A 20,387-nucleotide genomic window follows, 5' to 3' on the forward strand; every position below is an offset into this window, starting at 1 on the left:
CATTACAAGAAGACGCTTAAATGTATAAAAAGGGGCTAAGTCTACTATATTGAGACTAAATGTATTAAAAAGGGGCTAAGATCAAAGTCTATTGATATTTGATAATACGCTGTGTTGGTAGGGATATGGAAGAATCACGTATACTGATAATGGAAATGTAAAGTAGCTCAACAGCTTTGAAAGGCAATTTGGCACAAACTATTTTAAAAATGTTTGTCCTGAGTTTACTGCCACATGTATGGTTACCTACTTTTAAAAAGTAATCAAATATCTTTACCTTTCAAAGAATAAGTAAAATTTATTAGTTTCCTGTTATACCCCCAAACTAGGTATAACAGCTACCACTGTTTTTCAGATCGAAATAACAGCAATTACTCAATTCCTCCTTTTTCAAGGCAGAACCTAATGCCAGTCTTCCTTACTCCTAAGTTTGGCTTTGCCTAAGTTTTTACTCCTTTCTGAGAAGCAATTTTCAAATTACTGGATGACTTCTATAACAGCATCCTCCATACACAACTTGATCTGTTTAATATACTTAATGGATTCTGTTTCTAAATGAAAAGTAATGCACATGCAATGAAGACGACTTGGAAAATGGAAATAAATGCCTGTTAGATACTATTACCCAAAGAGAATCACATACTTTAGTATAGAATTCTTCTACTTAAAAAAAAAAAAAAAAGATTGTGGGTGCCTGGTTGGCTCAGTTGTTAGAGCGCAGTGCTCATAACACCAGTGTCGCGTTTCGATCCCCACATGGGCCAGTGAGCTACGCCCTCCACAACTAGATTGAAGACAACAAGCTGCTGTTGAGCTGCCGGAGGGGCAGCCAGATGGCTCAGTTGGGAGCTCTCAACAACAAGGTTGCCAGTTCAATTCCCACACATGGGATGTTGGGTTACACCCTCCGCAACTAAAGATTAAAAATGGCAACTGGACTTGGAGCTGATGGGCCCTAGAGAAACACACTGTTCCCCAATAAAATTAAATTAAATTAAAAAAGAAAAAGAAAAAGAAAACGACTTGACTTGGAGCTGAGCTGCACCCTCCACAACTATACTGAAAAATAAACAATGACTTGACTTGGAGCTCATGGGTCCTGGAAAAACACACTGTTCCCCAATATTCCCTAATAAAAATTAAAAAAAAAAAAAAAAAAGAAAAAAGAAAGAAATGCAAATACTCCCCAAATATGTCATTTTTACCAAACTGCCTTCCAGAAAAATGATACCAATTCATAATCCCTAACATCTAGATATTAAGTGAGCATTATAATAATGAATGACATAAATTTCACTAGATCATTTTTTAAAATTTCACTCACGTTATGTAAAATGTCATTTCCCCAGTATTTTTTATTAGCCCATCATAATACCAGACTACTTATTATAATACAAATTCAAAACTTACATCAATCTCCATGTGCCGAAACCTGCACACCTGTCGAAAACAGCGCCCTTCTTGCCATAATGTGCAAACAGTTTCATTTCCTAGTGCAGCTTCACAGTGACGGAATGGACAGCTGTCACCCTGTAAACAAAGAGAATACAGAAAAGAACTGTGGTACCGAAACAGAACCCAAGTAAAATGTTCATTATAATAGTTTCCTGTCACCTAAACAAACACAAAGGAGTAAGGAGAGCAAGGTAGAGGACAACTGAGATGTAGTAACAAGAATAATCAGCGATCAACAAATATATAATTTCCTACAACCTATTTCCTGACAGCACCCTTCATCTGATCTGATAAGAATGATACAACCTGAGAGACAGGGTTGAAAAAGACAAATGGGAGAATTAGATACTCTTTAAAAATATATTTTACAGCTCCTCTTCAACACTGTTTCATACATTCCAACTTGTACAATTAGCTTTTGACAGAAAATCAGAAAGGAAGTTAACAGATTAGGATTTAAGTATAATCTCATGGTTCACTATATACTTTATACAATGGTATTATCTGAAACAAAAGCTACTGTTGTGTAAACTGCGTAAGATCAGACCTTTGCTCAAAACTGGTCATTTTAAACACAGCACCAAGATTATTTAAGAAAAGTTTTATTTATAGAACTAGTGATAAAGAAACAACAGAAAACAGCAGATAAATCTAAAGGGAGCTACCGTAGAATCAAGCAGAAAACCGGGAAGTTTTGACGAAGAAAAAGCAAAAAAGCTACAAAAGCATATTTAGAAGATGGCTTTAGTATTCAGCAGGCAATCTGAAGAAATAAGTCAAATTCAATCCATGACAGTTTCTAGAGTTACAGTACAACCCACCCATTCATTTAATACGATAAAAACAAAATTGCAAGCCACAGGCCAAAGTGCCCCTAATTCCAAGGGCACCCTGAACAGATTAATTACAGGTAAGAGACCACTGAATGATGACTAAATGCTATGGACCTCTTCACTTTCATAGAACAGGAAGCACATAAAATGACGAGGGAAAAAAAAAGAATGAATTATCCTCAGAATGCTATCCTTTACTAAAAAAACTGACAACAGATAAACAGTTCAGAAAAACAAAAAAACTTAGTATGTTGGGAAAATCTTATCCAATTTTATTAGGGCAATCATAGAAAAAACTGATTTAGAGATTCCAATTCTTACTTTGGTGCATGTAGAATAGAAAAAAAAATAGCAGTCTTCTCCTTGATTGGGCATGCTGGTTAGGTCCTTAGATCAGAAGTGGCTTCTTGAAAACAAGCCACTGCTTCCACAAGGCGAGGACCAGCTTCAAGTCCTCTTGAAACGGGTTAATCTTCCAAAAGACAACTCAATCACAGAAATCGTCTTTAAAATGCAATCCTAAAATGAGGAGACAATGAATTGAAGCATTTCAGGTAAATTTCTTCCAACTTCCTCCTCCAAATCACCTGAATAATGAAGTCACATTGTTAAATCCAAAATTTAATAGTAATAATATGTACAGACTCTTGTGAACAGATTCATAGTTTATTCTTATGTGATACTGTACATTCTCATCTGTACTGTAAAATTTTTGTTAAGGATAGCCATGCCCTTTTTTCTTTTGTAGTCTCTGGTGCTTTTTACACTGCTTCAGCATAAAATTAAATAAGCATTGCTAACTCAACAAATGATCTATATTTTAGATTATAATGGGACTGAGATTATTTTACACAAAATACTTGCTAAATCTACATTTCTGACATGTTAATTTTTTACATGTCATAGTTTATTCTTATGTTAATTCTGACATATTACAAAAATTTCAGTATTTTCACGAGCATTTTTGTTATTTCAAAAATATACAATTATGAGTAGGTGGATATAATCATATGTAGGTGGAGAAAACCTCTTGAATGACTGGTGAAGCAATTACCCCTGAAAACACCTGTAGAGCTAGCTTACAGAACGAAGATGGCCAAAGAGTTGCACACCATTCATAAACAAGTAGCAAAAGAAGTCCTTGGAGTTCTTCCCATAAAATACAGTTGGCTCTTGAACAATGCAGGATGAACTGTGCAGGTCAACTTATAAGTGGATATTTTCAATTGACCCTCAGGGTTCAAACTCACATTATACAAGGGTCAACTCCAAGGTGGAACACCATGTATGCAGAGGGATAACTACAGTTATAAGCTGATTTTTTTACTACAAAAGCAATTTTAATGGAGAAAGGATAGTCCTTTCAATAAATAACGCTGGAATGACTGAATACCTGCATGGAAAAAATATATCTAGACACAGACCTTACACCTGTTACAAAAATTAAAATGGATCATAGAGCTAAATATAAGATGTGAAACTACACAACTCTTGGAAGATTAACACAGGAGAAAATCCAGATAATCTTGGGTTTGGCAATAACTTTTTGGATACACCAAATGCACAATCCATGAAAGAAAACACTAAGTTGGACCTCATAAAAATCAAAAACTTCCACTCTGCGGAAGTACCATTAAGAGGATGAAAAGACAAAGTCACAGACTGGGAGAAAAAAAAATCTCTGCAGAAACTCGTAACTGATGAAGGACTGATATCCAAAATATACAAAGAACACTTAAAACTCAACAGTAATTGTTAATTTTTAACAATAAAAAATGGGTAAAAAAAGATCTAAACAGATACCTCAGCAAGGAAGATATACAGATGGCACATAAGCATATGAAGAGATCATATGCTTGTCAGTATCAACATTGCATGTCATTAGGGAGTCAAAAATTCCTTTTAGAATAGCTAAAATTCAAATGCAAATGCTGGGGAGGAAGAAATCTGGGAGAACATACACCAAAACAGTGGTTACTGCCAGGGTGGTTAGGATTATAGGTAGCTATTTCTTATTTTGTTTAATGCTCAGAATAACATTAAATTTTTTAATATAATGCAACATACACATAAAAAAATTTAAATCTGCCCTTACTGGCCTGACCATCACTGATCCACTACAGAATGGGACATGGGTTGGACCTTTAATAGCACCTCACTGATCCATTAGGAGGATTCCCCTGGCCCCAAACCCCAGGGAGGTTTCTACATTCTTGGGTACACAGGCATTCTACATTCATGGGTACATCAAAAGGTATCAAGTCTTTAAGAGATAGTGGAGTAACACATACGCAAAAAGGAAAAGTAGATGAGAATGAAAAAGTTTTACAATAGAAACATTTTTTAGAAAGGAAAAGAGAAGGCTTAGACATCAATTTCATTCCTGAAATCAGTATCCCAAAGAAGATACATGAAGGAAGACCCTCTTCCCAACATATTAATCAACTAACAAAATGGTACTTATGAAATAGCAACAAAATAGCATGATTGCACATTTGGGTTTTTATTCCTTCTTTTTTTGCAATTTTTACAAATTAGGCTCTGCAAAACTCCCTCAGAGATAGGCAAGGCATGGCGAGATTGAATCCTGAGTGTGTGGGCACTCCCTTTCTCATGTTTTAATAGTTCCTTCATATATGTTTTACACATTGAGCTTCTACAACTTTCAGTAAGGGTAAAGAAGGAATATAACTGCTATTCAAGAAAATGGCAAAACAAAATCTAGAGATTAAAAATTGACAGTAATCACTACTGCCCCAAAAAACCCAAACCAAGATGCATACTGACATATTTCTTAAGTTTTAAAAGGAAAAATACGTAAGTATCCAGGATGCCAAGAAAAACCTGATTACTTTTCAACAGAAAATAGCTGTCTGAAAGGCCAAGATGACTAATTGGCCCTCTCCCACTCCACCCCGGAATTAATGTAGGAAAAAAGAAATTCCTTTAAAATCCTCAAGCTCTCAGCAAGTTTTAAAAAACACAGTTTGATACAAATGAACACATCATTATGACAAAAGAGAGAGAACAAGAGAAAGCTTAAAAAGAAAACTCAAATTTCTAGCCTCTTCTTTCAAAGATTTTCAAATTAAAAAAATTTTGAAAGTTGGAGAAAGACAAATACTGTATGATTTCACGTATACATGGAATCTAAAGAACGGAATAAATGAGCAAAGTAAACAGAAAAAAAAATTTTTCTTTTTAAATCTCTTTTCAAATCTAGAGGGATAAACATTTTTTAAAAAACACACACAACAAATGAATTATAAAATATTACTGTCAGGCCATCTCCCAAAATACAAAGAGATATCAATACGAGATGAAAGGTATATTAACATGAAAATTCAATTAACATGAAAATTCCAGAAGATTCAATTTCTATACAATGGAAATTCTAAAAGGAAGGAATGGAATTGGTAGAGATAATAAAAATACAAGAAAATTCCCCTAAACTGGATGAACTTGAAACTTTTTAAAAAGGGGCTCATCAAATGCCAGGCAGAAATTTTCTTTAAAGACAGCTCTATACCACAGATACGGTAAAAGTTTTGAATTCCAATGATAAAAACAGAATTATACAGACTTCTAGGAAAAAAAGCAGACTGATAACAAGGGGGAGGAAAAAAATCAGACTTAACATTTGACTTATCTGAATCTCTCAATGTCAACAGACAAAATGCTAAGCATCCAGAATTTCAGGGAGAGATTATGACTTTAGATTTAGCCTTTCCAACTACATTTCTAGATTTCAGGACTTGGAAGAAGTTTTTAGACATGAAAAAGTCTCAAAAAGCATATGATCTATGTACTCCACATATTTTTGAACAAATTAACTTAAGGAACTAGTTTAATCTGAGAAAGACAATTTAGGAAAAAACTCAATAAAAGGAAAAGAACAAAACCATGTCACAGGCACTATTTCACTGCTTTCTAAAAAAATCTTTAAAACAACTGCTTTGGATATCCGATTTATGATACAGCTGCTAAATCTTAATTAAAGCAAATTGAAGCACAGTATATTGAGTAGCATCACATGATCAAAAAAGGTTTATTCCAGGACTAAGAATGGCTTGACATTAGGAAATTCAATACATTAATAGAGTAAAAGGGGGTAAAACAAAAACAGTGGATGTATCTTAAGATTTGAAAAAGAAAAAAATGGTAAAAAAGGAAAAAAGCATTTAAAGTGGCTTTTTTAAATTAAAATGGCTTAACAAAACAACAAACTAAAATGCAACATCTATTGCTGATAAAAACTCTTAGTAAATTACAAGTAACCTGCTTAGCATAAATGCACTTAATCATTAGGAACCATCAGCACAGGCAACATGATAAAACACTAGAGGTAAGCTCACTCAAGGCCAAGAAAAAAAGAACAGTCTCCACTATCATTCAACACTGTTGCAAGAGTCTAGCATAAACAATGGGGGGGGGGGGGGGAAGGTACGACAACTATAGAGGATGAGGCAAAAATTTTAGTATCTGCAGATTATATGCTTGCAAACTAGAAACTCTAACAAGCAACCAAATGTTTAAGATGATAAAATGAGTAAATTTTCTAGATGCCAGCAACAATCATTCAGTAAATAACAGCGTCCCGTTCACAATAAAACTATAAAATATATAGGAAGAAAATGAAGAAGTATACAAGACCCACATTAAACTAAAAAGAAAACCAAAAAAAACGAAGACCTGGATAATGGAGAAATAATGGCTTAAAGAAGTTTACTTTACCCCCAAATAATGTATACATTCAATGCACCTCAAGTCAAAATCCCAATGAGAGTTTATTATTGGAACTTGACAGACTACAAAATCACCCAGAATAACTGAGAAGAATAAAGAAAATTAAAAGAAGAATAAAGGCGTTACTCTACCTGATATTATAGTAGAGGTGAAACACAAGATTTAAATGCAATACTGGCAAATAAATGAGTACAAGATCAAGAATTCAAGTGAGTCTATGAATAAATGTGATTCATGAAGTGGCATCTGAAATTAACAAAAATTTGGCCACCAATTTGGAAAAAAAATTCTATTCCATACAAAAATGTTCCAAGGGAATAGAAGCAAGGACTACAAATTGGCTTTAGCTCACTAATTAAAGCACTATACTAAGACTGTGGATTCATAACTGCGTTCAACAAAAGACCAAGCTATATTTGACAATGTCTACTATGCTTATGTGAGGGAGAAGGCAATGTCATACAATACAATCCCTAGCTTACATTTTTAATATAAAAAATACAACTAACCAAGCACTCGGAAAATATGTATGGCATTTTTTTATACTCGGAAAATATGTATGGTATTTTTTTATAAGATCAGGGTGATAAAAAACCTTTCCTTGCATGATACCAGTTAAAAATCTTTACAATAAAATTGGTAGATTTGCCTACATAAAATGAGAAACATTTATATAGCAAAAGATCTATCAGCAACATGGCCAAAGATTAGTATCTTTACTAAAAGGGAGTGTCAAGAACTTTTACAAATCAAAAAGACCTCATTAATTATTCAGTAAATTGGTACAACCTCTTTAGAATGAATTCTAACAATTCTACAAATTCACATCTGAGAACTGGTTCTAAGCAACAGTGCACATAGATGTGTGTATAGGGTTGTTACTGGATGTGGGGCTATTTTTGTTTTTAATGGCAAACCCAAATGTCTATCAATGAAAGATGTTAAATTATGGCACCGCCATATAAAGGCACACTGAACAGTCATTAAAAAAAGATGAGGCAGGGCTATATGTACGGACATGGAACTATGGGTGACAAACTATTAACAGTACTTTCCTCTGAGGAGGTGGAATTACAGGGAGATTTCACCTTGGCTACATTTTCACCTTTTTAATAATGTGCATGTATTACCAAAAAAAGGGAGGGATATCTCTATCCCAAAACCAAATACTTGTAAACAATTACAAGAAAAAATGTCTTGACAATGGCTAATTTCTTACTGATCCAGGAAAATTATGTCTTAAATTACAAAAATGTTCACTCCCTTAATGAGGAAAAACCCATTTCCACACTTACATTAGCTGGTTGCTCTCAACTGGAACGTCTGTCTTCACTGAGTTCCAATCTATCACGCCTGTAGGTCGAACCAACACTCAATCCATGAATTAATAATAATGAGGCAGAAAGAATTTTCCTCCTCACATTGCCAAGGAAACCTCTCAGCCACAATTCAAACACAGGACGTGTTTTTAAAACATCTCCCAACTACTGGGAGATTAAGTCCATTCGAATAACCTTTGTCAGACTGGAGACAGCTAGGGCTAGTTATCTCCTCAAAAACAAAAACAAAAACAAAAACAAACAAAAAAAGAGTTCATTTAAAGATGAACTTGAGAGTCAAAGGATTATTTTTTTAAAAATCCATCTTCCATAGCCGAACAATAGGATTTAAAAAGAAAAAAAGAAAAAGAAAAAATTAAAAAGAACATCAAAATTCAATAAGATCCAATTTCTGGTCTTCAAGATTTCTTCACCTATTAAGAAAAAAACAGAAACCTTCCCCCATCTTTATTATCTGTATAATAAAAACATATTTGTATGTAAAAATATAAGTGTTTTATGTATATAATATACATATATACTAACTGGCTTATACACACACGCACACATACACAAATGTGTAGAAATTAAACATTTGGGTAAGTTTCCCCTTTTAAAACACACTACAAAAGCCGTTAGGTTTGGGTTCATTATAAAAGTAGTGAACTTATACCAAAGTATCATGAAGTATATTAATATATTACACAAAATTTTGCCCAGCCCACAAAATTAAGATGAAAGGAAGTCCTTACACATATATCAACATGTATAATATGGATGTATGGATATCATCATCATCTTTATCATCTTCAGGGAGTGTTTAACCAAAAAAGATAGAAACGTATAGTTACAGAGTAACTACAGAGTGGTGCAGCAAGCTGTAGAAGGCAGAGCAGCATTATAGCCATACTGAACTGGCACTGTCAAAATACTGCAAGTTTCTATCTAAGGGCAGATTTTTTTCTTTTATAGTAACACCAGTGTCAACTGGCATGAAATTCAATATTGGCCCTGCAAAGGCTTGCTTCTGCAGCCTGTTTCAAATTCTTTATTAGTGATGGCTACAACTAAAGTTGTTGTAATTATCCATTTACTCCAGTTAGTAAAAGGGTAAACTTTTGAAGTTGAAATTTCATTCCACAATGGTACATTTACCATTTAAGAATTTCAAAAACAAAAAGGAAAAAAACCAAAAAACCCCAAAAACGATTTGATACATAGAAATGAATTCTAAATTTTGAAACCAGTCCAGTAACAAAGCAATTTTGATTCTCATGTAAGAAATACTACATTATTTCTAGGCTAAATCTTGCCAAATACTATCCAAGACAAAACTAAAATCAAAACTTAAAAAAAAGTGGACACCTTTTACTCACACTTAATACTAGTCAATTTTCCAGGAAATTTTTGGGCAGGGAATATCCCCAAATCTAAAATGAAAAAAAGGAAAAATTGGGATCTTACATTAGTTATTCAGTCTGAAACTTTTATAGACTTTTACTAAAAGTCATCAATTTCAGGCCTCCCACTCAATCACAGAAATATACTTTCAGAGTGGAAAGGGACCTTAAGGATCACTGAGGTCAGTTCTCTCATTTTACCAGTGAGGAAATGATTCCTAACACATGAAAATATTGATTGCTTGTTTTCAGTTAAGAATAGAGTCCAGAACAATCTCATAGCTAAGAATACAATATTATGGATCATTCATTCGGTATATCTTTTAAAGACATTTAAGAATACTTAATATTAGAAAAACATTCTTTGGAAAATGGATACTGAGTTTGTCAAAGTATGCTCATGGACGGGGTGCTTTCATCTCAATTACCACTCAATCTTTTTCAATTTTGTGAACTTTTGTTATGTCATTTACCCATAATTAGGCAAAAGTACCTATACAATCTTGTTTTTATACAATTTTATAAAGGTTAAAATAAAGGCAATTAAAAGATTAAAAGTAATTTTTCCTAATTGTTTTCTAATGTTTCCCTTTTATATAGATCCAATCCTAAAGGGTTAACACTATCACACTAAGTAAACTAAAATTATAAAGCTGACCAGTATGAGGAGGCAATTAGAAATTTCCAAATATAAACAATTTTGCGAGTTTTGCTTTTGCCAAGCTATAAGTATGAATCAGGGTTTTTAAAGAAATAGAAAAGTGGGAGTTGGGGTTGGAATACCATCTTAGCACATTTTTTTCCTATCAATTTCAGAGCAATCAAAATTTCCATGTTTCGGGAAATTTTTACTTAAAACCAATTACTAGTTCAGTCTACCAGTCAGAAATAGCCTAAGGCCTTTCAATGCTGCACTATATTTTTTAAATTAAAAAACATCTTTTCTCCCAACTGGTATAAACAGAATTTCAAGTGACAGCGACTTTGTTACTATTGTGAAATCATTAATCTTTATACTTTGTCAACATTATATTACTTCTGAGGAATTTTTAGCCCTTTTTGTTTTTCAGGTTTCCCCAGATTCATGTATAAAGAATAATTAGTATAACTATATGCAACAACTGTAGCAGTTAGGATACAGTAACATAGCAATAAGTTGCCCATTTTAAATGGAGAAAGAAAAAGAAATTAAGATAATATTTCTTTTTCATTGCTTTGAACAACTTCATTCTCAGGATCCCAGCTCAGAACCAATGTGGAATAATCATAGTTAACATTTTTTAAGTTCATTTTCAGAAACATCAGCTGTTCTATATTGTCAAAATCCAGGTTCATAGTCTGCTTTGGATGAAAGTGGCTATTTGCAGTAAAGATACATTCAGATTGCCAACTACACATGGGGCAGCTTAAATACTGAATGGCAACTTGGGTCAAAGCTGGCCATATGCTCACCTTCCTCTGCCAGTAAATCAAAGGGTCATCACCTCCTGAGATCTCTGAATACTTCTCTTTGAAGTATTCATCCACTACTGCTACAGCAGAAGGAAACATGAAGCTTCTGCCTCCAATGGCAACATTATCTGCAGCTGAGCTATCAATAGACCCTGAATTGGAGGTGCCTTCTCTTATAGATGAGGTAAACGAATCAGCTTCTATAGCTGATGGACCAGAAGCTTCTGAAGTTGCAATATGGCAGACCTCTGGTGAAGATTCCATATAATTACAAACTTCTTCTGCAAGGATCTGCTTATAAGTTTCTAAATCAGCACCTTGAGGGAAAAAGTCTTCCAAATTGTTTTTAAAGCAAGGATCTAACAAAGCAGCCAAGATACAGGGTTTAGATTTGAGCATGGCACTTAGTAGGGTGTCAGTTTCAAGTTTCAGAGATAAACTGTCCACCAGATTGAGCGCCTGTGTAATACCTCTGACTTGAAAATCTTCTCTGAGTTTCTGTAGGGAAAGAAGTAGATGATGAATTAAGGGTAGCACCTGATTCAATCCTGTGGCCTTCACACTCACTTTCTGGGTGGCTTCCTCAAATGGTTTAAGAATATCACACACATAAGTCATTAGAGTCCACTGAAGGGAGGTGAGTACAACTCCACTGGCTCTACCAAGACTATGGTGAACTGAGTAGCAATGCTCCAAGAGCCATTTTAACATATAAAAGGTAGAAATCCAATGGCCAGTTTCATCTTGCTTCAAATTCTTCCATGGAAGTTGGCGATCATTTTGGAACTCTTGCAGTATCTGACGGGCCTTGACTGAATGACTAAAATGATGACAGGTTTTCCTAGCAGCCACTAACATATTCTCAATGCTTTTGTGCTCACAGAAAAAATCCTGAATGACTATATTTAAACAATGCAGGAAGCATGGCACGTGGGTAAAACCACCATCTTTGATTGCATGTACCACATTAGAAGAATTGTCAGAAACAATGAAACTAGGGATGAGGAAATTAGGAGAAAGCCACAGACCAATCTGGTCATTTAATTCTTGTAAAATGTTGGTTACCAAACAGTCTTTGGCCAAACCTGTTACACAAAGCACCGCCCATTTTCTAAAATTGGGGACCCTGCCATTATTGGAAGGTACAGTTTCCAAGGAGACCCAATGTACAGTCACAATAAAATAGTCAGTGGATGGGTCATGGGTCCATATGTCCACAGTCAGGTGGATCTTTTGGCTCTGAACATTCTCCAAAGTTAAGAAAATTTTTTCTCTGACCCAATCATATAATTGAGGTACAGCCTTAGTAAAGAAGTAAGACTCAGATGGTAACCTGTAGTCAGGGGCTACAATCTGCATGAACCTCTGAAAGGCTGGGGTTGAGAAGTAGTTGTAAGGATGCATATCCTCCACAATCATTTGAATAATTGCCTGACTTATTTGACTTGAGACTGAATTTTCACAATATGTTGTTTCTCTCTCCTGGGCATGCATCAGAGTATCTTGTTCTGCAACAGGAACAGGACTCTCAGATTTCCTATTTTCAACCTCTAAGACAGGAGGTTCATCTGAATCAGAGTCACTAAGGTCCTCAGCTGTTAAATCTTGGCTGCCTGTAGACTTCTCTCCAAGCAAAGCATCGTTCAGGAGATCATCTCTCTCAGTCTCAGCCTCATCTAATCCATTTCCAACTGCACCACTGTCTTTATTGGCAACAGCCCAATGGATGGGATGTGTGGCCTGCAGGTGTCGCTGAAGTGTTGAAGTTCCTAAGTGAGAACCTGGCCTACCTCGGCTCACACTTCTTTTACATATGTTACACACAGCTCTTGAGATGTGTTGAGGATCAGTATAAAAAAAATTCCAAACTGCAGATGTCTTGGCTCTTGTTCCAGGAATTAAGGCATGCTTGACAATGTTACTTTTGATGAGAAATCTCCCCCTTTCTGCCCTCAGGGCATCAGATACTGATTTATCACGTTTCTTACCCATTCTATTATCATCTAATGAATCAGTAGGAATATACTCAAAGCTTCCGTTGCTTCCAGCAGAAGAGGGAGATAAAGGTACATCCAAAGTAAAATCCTCCTCCCCACTAGTGACTCCAAATTTGTTGGCCCTGGTCCAGTGAGGTGAATGCCTTGCCTGCAGATGTCGTTGAAGAGTAGATGTCCCGAGATGGCTGCCTGGTTTACCCCTGCTAACACTTTTTTCACAGAGGTTACAAATAGCTCGCCAGGTGTACTGGGGGTCAACATGAAAAAAGTGCCACACAATGGAGGTCTTGGCTCTGGTACTAGGTAGGTAGATCTGTTTTTCTATATTGCTCTCAAAAAGATGCTCTTCATCCTGCTCAGGGGCACTGGAAGCTAACAAAGCAGGGGTATCTGCAACAGGCCTCCCAGATCCCAAATCCTTACTAAATTTTTTCACAAGGATCAGTTTCTTTCTTCGCCTTTTCCCCTTAATTCGCAAACCCTTCTTTCTTTTCTTTTTAGCAGGCAATTTTGCCTCTTTATCCATTCCTTCTGCCACCATTTTTCTCTCTACCACATCTTCTTTATCTGTATTTGAATTACTAGGAACACATCCCAGAATCCCAGCACCACTAAAAGTACTGCATCTTCTGCCAGAAGAGAGTGATGAAACTGGTACACTTAGGGTACATATGCTCATTCTCTTTAGGTCTCCAAAATTTGTACCAGAATTTGTTAGTGGGTTTATTATTCAAGCAGAAATACAGCTGCTCCTCTTTACTTGCATTATCTTTTCTCCAGTTTCTATGGGGAGTCAAATTCCCTTTGGACCAATGACTTCCAAACCAGGTTATTTTTGGAGGAAAAGTAACAGCAATGGAGAACATTCCCAAACTCTTTCTCAGAGAGCTTTAAGTTCCCTTCCAACTTTTTGTGTTCTGAATTCAAATTGTCCAATTTCCTCATGTTATAGAAAAAAGAAGCGAGGCCCAGTTTCCCAGAGTCATAGAGTTGGTCTGGAGCAGCTAGATGCCAGGTTTTCCAAATCCCAGGCCCATGTTCTTTCTGCTTCATCAAAAACTGTATCTGCTTGAAATGCTTTCACCTTTTAAAACATGTATTTTTATGATGGCTCACAACAGCAACATCAATTTCCCTTAATTCTGAAATTAATTATTTTCAGGAAATTTAATTTAAACAAAAACATAGTGCATCATTTAACATTGATCACTTAGGACTGTGACTTGCCAATAAAACACAGAAAGTAAATTCTGGAAAACTAAATCAGACTCCACATACTGGTCATTAACAAATGCTAGCTGACCCCTTTCAGTTCTAACTAAAAGTAATACAATTTTTAAAAATGTGGGTGGCTTTATTAAAAAAAAAAGCTTTGAGAGTAAAATTAGAAAAACAAGGTCACAAGATGCATTTTTAATTTAGTTTGTATTGAGAACTAATCCAAGTTTAGTTTTCAGTCATTTTTTAGACTGGAGAAGCTTTACGGCCTGTAAATGAGTAACTCGGAAGTCGGACTCTATCTAAGCAGCAAAAACTAAAACATGAGCTTTAAACCACTTCCGTTCCTTCTTGGTTGATCCCTCCCCTTCCCCCAATACCTACATACATTTATCCTAAAAAGCATCGCTATCACTAGTTCCACAGCCTCCTCCTCAAGGTCCAGAACCAAGGCCTGGAAGATGTCAACAATATGGGCCTTCCCCATAGGAATCCGCACCGATTATGGGAGTTTAGGGGGTGCTCTTCATTACGGGTTCATCAATCCTACAAGGAGAACATAAGTGTCCCTGTTGCTCTTGACTCCGATGCTGGGTATGGGAGTGTAATTAAGGTGGGGAGGGGTGTAGGATACCAGAATATGGTCGGTGGCTTTCTGTGTATGGAGTTTGAGAAAACCTCCAAAGGAGTGGGCCCCTGGAGAGGAACGAGAGTAGTAAATTCAGCTCCTGGTACTCGGGGTAGGCAGCGGGGGGCCGCTAACCTAGGGGAACTGGCCCGAAGGCAATGTAGTGTCAACTGGTTCCAGGCGTCGGAGCACGAGCCGGCTTGCTGGGGCTGCTCGGGGCTCCCAGCTCCGCCAACGCCGGATGTGGGGGAGGGGAGCAAGGCCGGCTGAGGAGGGAGCAGGCGCCGTGGGAGTGGGGTGAGGTGCGCTGGGGGTGGGGTGGGAGGATGGGAACAGCGAGCGGGAAACCGGGGCGCCTGGCCCGCCCCGGCGAGGGCAGGGGGAGGGGGTGTCGTTGCCGCGGGGCTGCAAGGCTCGCTCTGACTTCCCGGGCTAGGCCGCGACCCAGGGGCGAGGGGAGGCCGCGGCCACTCCCCTCGCCCTGTCCCCCACTTCCCCGGCCCCAAGCCACCCGGGAATCAAAAAACGGGTCTAGTTACCAGAGAACAGAAACTTTACCGAACCGACGACACTATCCCCGACTCCCGCTTGCTGCCACGTCTTTCTTCTTTCTTAGTCGCTGCCGTCCGCCGTCTTCACAGGAGCAACACCAGCAGAAATCCAATACTGCCAGCGTCAAAGATGGCGCCGGGCTACAGGCTCAGCTCTAAGACTGGGGCGGTAAAAGTGCCAGCACGACGCAAGCACGAGGATTCTGGGAGATGTAGTTTCCTCTATGAGGCGATGCTTAAGATGGCGCGCCGTTCACAGGGTCACGTGAGAGGGGAGGTGCTAGGCTACCCGGGCCACCGTTTCCGAGCGAGGAACGCATTTTAGAAAGTCAGGAATTTCTTGAAACCATCATTGAATTTTTTGGGGGGGCGAGGAGCTTGAATATTAGAAATTTATTTTCTCATAATTCTGGAGGCTAGAAATCCAAGGTCAAGGTGTTGTCAGGTTTGGTTTCTTCTGAGGCCTCTCGTCTTGACTTAACCGATGTCCTCCTTCTTGCTGTCCTCACATAGTTATTCCTTCATGTTCCCATGTTTGCTTTTTCTTTTTTTAAAGGTTTTTGTTGTTGTTGTTTAATCAAATGAGGTAATAAGTGAAAAAGCCGCAAGAACTGTGTCTACCAAACAGTAGACACTCAATTTATTCTCACCAAAAGTGTTTGTTTAATGAATAAATCTTCCCAACCGTGTAGACATCTGATTTAGAAATCAACTACTTTTCCCATGCAATGTTGAAGGATTTGCGCATGTACTTTTATTTGAAAAAGTGAAGTTGGGCTGTGGGGGAAGTTATATTTCTTTAAAAAAAAATTGTATTTGAAAAACAATTCATGCTCAAAAGTTCATGAGGGGTGGGGCATGAGACAGAAGAATATTAGCAGTGGCCTCCCCATAATTATTAACATTAGCCTGTATTTTATCTCATTCCTGAGAAATAATCTCTAGCATATATTCTTTAATTTTTTATATACAAATATACTTAAATATATTACACTGATAAATTAGGAGCCTAAAATCCCCCCCCCCCCCCGGGGTTATAGGATCAACAGAACTTGCTTAGGTGGTAACATTTTACTGAATTCTAAAGGACACACTTCTGCTACTAAGAAAGGATACACTTGATGGGAAAGCAAATGGGACATCAGGCACTTTTTATTTCCTTTTGGGCTTGTTCCACCAGCAACCAGCTTGGTGAAGGCGTCCAGCCAGTCCACAACTGGGTACTTACTGAACCTCCTCACACTTGGGCTTTTATTTTCTTTCAGTGTGAAAAGTCTCACAAGAAATTTCTAGACCCAGTCCCTATATTCTATGATTCCTATACAAATTCCTAGACCCATGTCAATATTCTATGATTGCCATGTCAACCAGAACTAACAAGCAGTTTCCTGGTAACCAATTTCTGTTTGTGCCACAACACCTCTTTTTTTTTTTTTTTTTTTTTTTCATTTTAACACAGGGCTTTCCAAACAGCTGAAGGGTTTTCCAGCCTAGGGATTCCCAAGCTGCAGTCCTGGTCTGACTGGTATGCTATGTATAGTTATATTTCATCAAATCTAAGGTATCATTGTAAGATACAAAGATGCAGTACTTTCTGAAAGAAAAAAAAGACTTACAAATTAAACTCTGACAGGCCATTGATCAGATGGTAAATTTGGAAAGGATGTCCATCTTGGAATGAAGGAAATACAGTATTTTAAAGATAAGAATAAAGATAAAACTATGCATATTGTTTGTAATTTGCTTCCCCACCGCACATTTCACAATGCATTTTGAATTTCTTTTCGTGGTCATCCCTGCTTAGAAGTCTACCATATGCTCTTTAACCCATACGACAATAAGGCTGTTTTGCAATAAGTTTCACCAGTTCCTTTTGGGTGGAAATAATCATGTTTCAGTTTCCATTAGTTTCCCCAAGGGGAAAAGAAAACTAATAGAGTAACAGGGACATTGTAGAGAGCAGATGATAAAAAACTGGGGCTATTAAAAAGAGGGAGAACTAGTCAAGAGATATTCTGAAGGCCAGGGGCAGAGTCCATACGGGGATCCCCCTCCCCGTATATACAAACATAAATCTTAGGGGTGGATGTGAGCTTGCCCCTTGTATAAGAGGGTAAAGTATCTAGACGAAGGGCACAACGCCAGATTCCTCCTTCTCAAACCCAACCTTAAATCTGTAGGAATAATAGTTGCAATTAGAATAGTTCCAAATTCTAATAACATCTAAATGTTCATGGTTTGATGGTTCAGCCAAAATATTTCTTGTACAGAACTTAATTTTTGAAAAACAAAGGCATGATCGAAAGTTAATACGCTAGCTCGTGTGACCGTGCCAATGGTTAGAGGAGGAAATGTTTCTCTAATTGCAGCAATAAACATTCAGGGAACGGTGTGGCATGAAATAATTGCACATTCTACGGTTACTTCAAATATTTTTTGCAAATTTCTTCAGAGATTATTGCAGAAATTGGATGAAGATAATCTGGAGGCAGCGTGGTTTTGTTTTGGACAATGTGAGCCTCCACAAAACCCAGGAAGTATGTTACCTTGTTGGTCAGACAAGACACACTTTATTATTTTTACCACCAGTATATACTCTCCAATGATGAACCCCACTGAAGAAGTTTTTTTCAAAAATTAAGTTCTTTGCAAGAAATATTTTGGCTGATCCATCAAACCATGAACATTTAGTAGATGTTATTAATTATTCCATTGCAACTATTACTCCTACAGATTGTCATAATTATTTTATGAATATGTATATAAAATTACCACGAGCAGTGGTAGGAGAACCATTACTATAAATGAATCTATAAGTAAATAAGTATTTCTGATGTTAAATATTTGAAGTTTATTATTAAATACATGCAATAAAATATTTAATTTTAACAATAACAACATTGGATTTATTTTTATTACAAAGATTAAGAAAACATTTTTGTGGAAAAATTTGATCTGCAAAAGGATGAATTTGATTTGCAAAAAGATGAATTTTATTTGTAAAAGGGTGGATTTAGAGTGCAAAACCTTTATAGGCAGCTGGCTTTCTCCAGAGGGAGAGAGGGAGAGAGAAAGAAGGAGAGAGAGACCAGAACAGAAGCTGTAAAAGCAATGCTTTTTATGATCTAGCCCTGGAGGTGGTTCTTCCAAATTCTACTGATCACACACATCACCCCTGACATAATGAGGAAGGGGACTAAACAAGGGCGTGAATAACAGGAGGCAGAGATCATTGAGGTCTATCTTGGATGCTGACTACCATGCCAGGCATTAGTGATAACTGAATCCTCCACTTAAAATTTTACAGGTGTGATGATTGGAAGAATTTTTCACAGACTAGCTTCTGGCTCCAAACATTTCATACCTTGTTTCTGCTCCACAATCTACATGTCACTTATATCAAGATGTAGGACCTCTGGCCTTACAACTTTGGGTCACAATGCCAGATGAATTCACCCAGTAGGTAATAGGGGTGTCATGCAGGGACTCTGTCCTGCTCCCCACACCAGAACACAGGATATGGTGAGGCCAAAAAGGAACACCAACGGAGCCTTAGATAGGGGAGTCATACCAATATATTCTCATTTATGGCTGGGTTGGAGACACAGGAAGCAGAAGCCGCAATCTGCCGTCTGCTTCTCTACCAACCAATCGACAACCCCCCTTGCCAGTGTATCCACGGTTGTTATATTAGTGGCTAATGGCTAACCAGTAACAGCTGATGGCTACCCAGCCACAGCCGATGGCCATCTGATTATAGCTGATGGTCATCTAATAACCGAGCCAGCACCTTTCCACGTGAGCCCGAAAGCCTGGAAACTGCTCTGTGAAACTGCTCCACACTCCACTCCTCCAGGATTGTCTTGCCTCACAATCTACACGACAAGCGTCTTCCACGAGGGGCCCTGAGTCAGGAATCCAGCTCACGAGAAAAAGTTTCAGTCCAGTTCAAGTAATGTCCCAGGGGGTGTCCCTCGATGTCCACCTATTTCTTGGCACAGCCAGGGTTTCTCAGAGCACTGCCAGTCTTTCTGGGCACCCCGCATCAGAACGCAGGCACAGCCAGGTTTCTCAGGTACCGTGCTGGAACAACAGTGGCTCACAGCTAAGGTGCTTACATATTCTCGATGGTGGCCAGTCAAGACATAGGAAAGAAACATCCACCTGCACCCCAACAAGGGGTCTTCCTGCACCACAGTCTCGCTGGCAGCTGGGCGAGACATAGGAAGCAAACGTCCACCAGTTCCACTACATGGTGGTACATTCCCAAGCAAACAGTCAAGCGGTCCATCAAATCAGGGATGGAAGGCAATTCCCCATAGTCCACAGTTCAGCAATCACTTCCCAGCCCATACGGCCACAACGACCTTTGCCTTCTTCAGCCTATGCTGGTTGGAGAACCGTTCACGTCTTCCCACCCCTCCACGGGGGTCCAGCTCTCTGGCAGCTGCACGACTTTTCCTATGTTGGTCGGAGAACTGTCCACATCTTCCCACCCCTCCCTTCATGGGGGTCCAGCTCTCCAGCAGCTGCTCCTCATAGGATTCCTGGGACTGAGCGCTCACACTCACAAACCACCCTTTAGAGAGCCTTGGCAGGCACCATACCCTGCTCGCTGTGCCACGTGTCATGCAGGGACTCTGTCCAGCTCCCCGCATCAGAACGCAGGATATGGTGAGGCCAAAAAAACCCTCCAAAATAAATGAACAAACAAACAAAAAAACAAAAAAAAACATGGCTCTTAAGCATTTGCTATTAAAATGTCTTACTTTTGCAATTTTTTTTTCA

General features: G+C 37.9%; 3 protein-coding genes across 9 annotated transcripts in view; all 3 read right to left on the reverse strand.

Moving 5' to 3' along the window:
• Positions 1 to 15,762, reverse strand: part of ZC3H11A (zinc finger CCCH-type containing 11A) — a 32,509-nt gene extending 16,747 nt beyond the window's left edge. For 2 of the 7 annotated variants that reach the window (XM_074322052.2, XM_074322047.2), the window contains exons 1-3: positions 8,330 to 9,031; positions 2,610 to 2,807; positions 1,411 to 1,530 (exon numbers count right to left, since the gene is read on the reverse strand). In XM_074322052.2, coding sequence (XP_074178153.2) covers positions 1,411 to 1,530; positions 2,610 to 2,663 — 174 coding nt within the window. In that variant the 5' untranslated portion in view covers positions 2,664 to 2,807; positions 8,330 to 9,031. Of the gene's footprint in view, positions 1 to 1,410; positions 1,531 to 2,609; positions 2,808 to 8,329; positions 9,032 to 9,729; positions 9,784 to 15,587 lie in introns of those variants that run through there. The other 5 variants (XM_074322048.2, XM_074322053.2, XM_074322049.2 and 2 more) reach the window with 5 other exon arrangements.
• On the reverse strand, positions 9,163 to 9,261 carry LOC141569321 (uncharacterized). Its single transcript, XM_074322054.1, has one exon. The coding sequence runs from the start codon at positions 9,259 to 9,261 to the stop codon at positions 9,163 to 9,165; it is 99 nt and encodes a 32-aa protein (XP_074178155.1).
• ZBED6 (zinc finger BED-type containing 6) lies at positions 10,809 to 14,030 on the reverse strand. The gene has a single exon (XM_074322046.2). The coding sequence runs from the start codon at positions 13,879 to 13,881 to the stop codon at positions 10,942 to 10,944; it is 2,940 nt and encodes a 979-aa protein (XP_074178147.1). The 5' UTR covers positions 13,882 to 14,030; the 3' UTR covers positions 10,809 to 10,941.
• Positions 15,763 to 20,387: the final 4,625 nt, after the last annotated feature.

This window comes from Rhinolophus sinicus, chromosome 11, assembly GCF_057876585.1.
Source record: "Rhinolophus sinicus isolate RSI-liver-muscle chromosome 11, RSI-T2T, whole genome shotgun sequence".
NCBI classification, from domain to species: domain Eukaryota; kingdom Metazoa; phylum Chordata; class Mammalia; order Chiroptera; family Rhinolophidae; genus Rhinolophus; species Rhinolophus sinicus.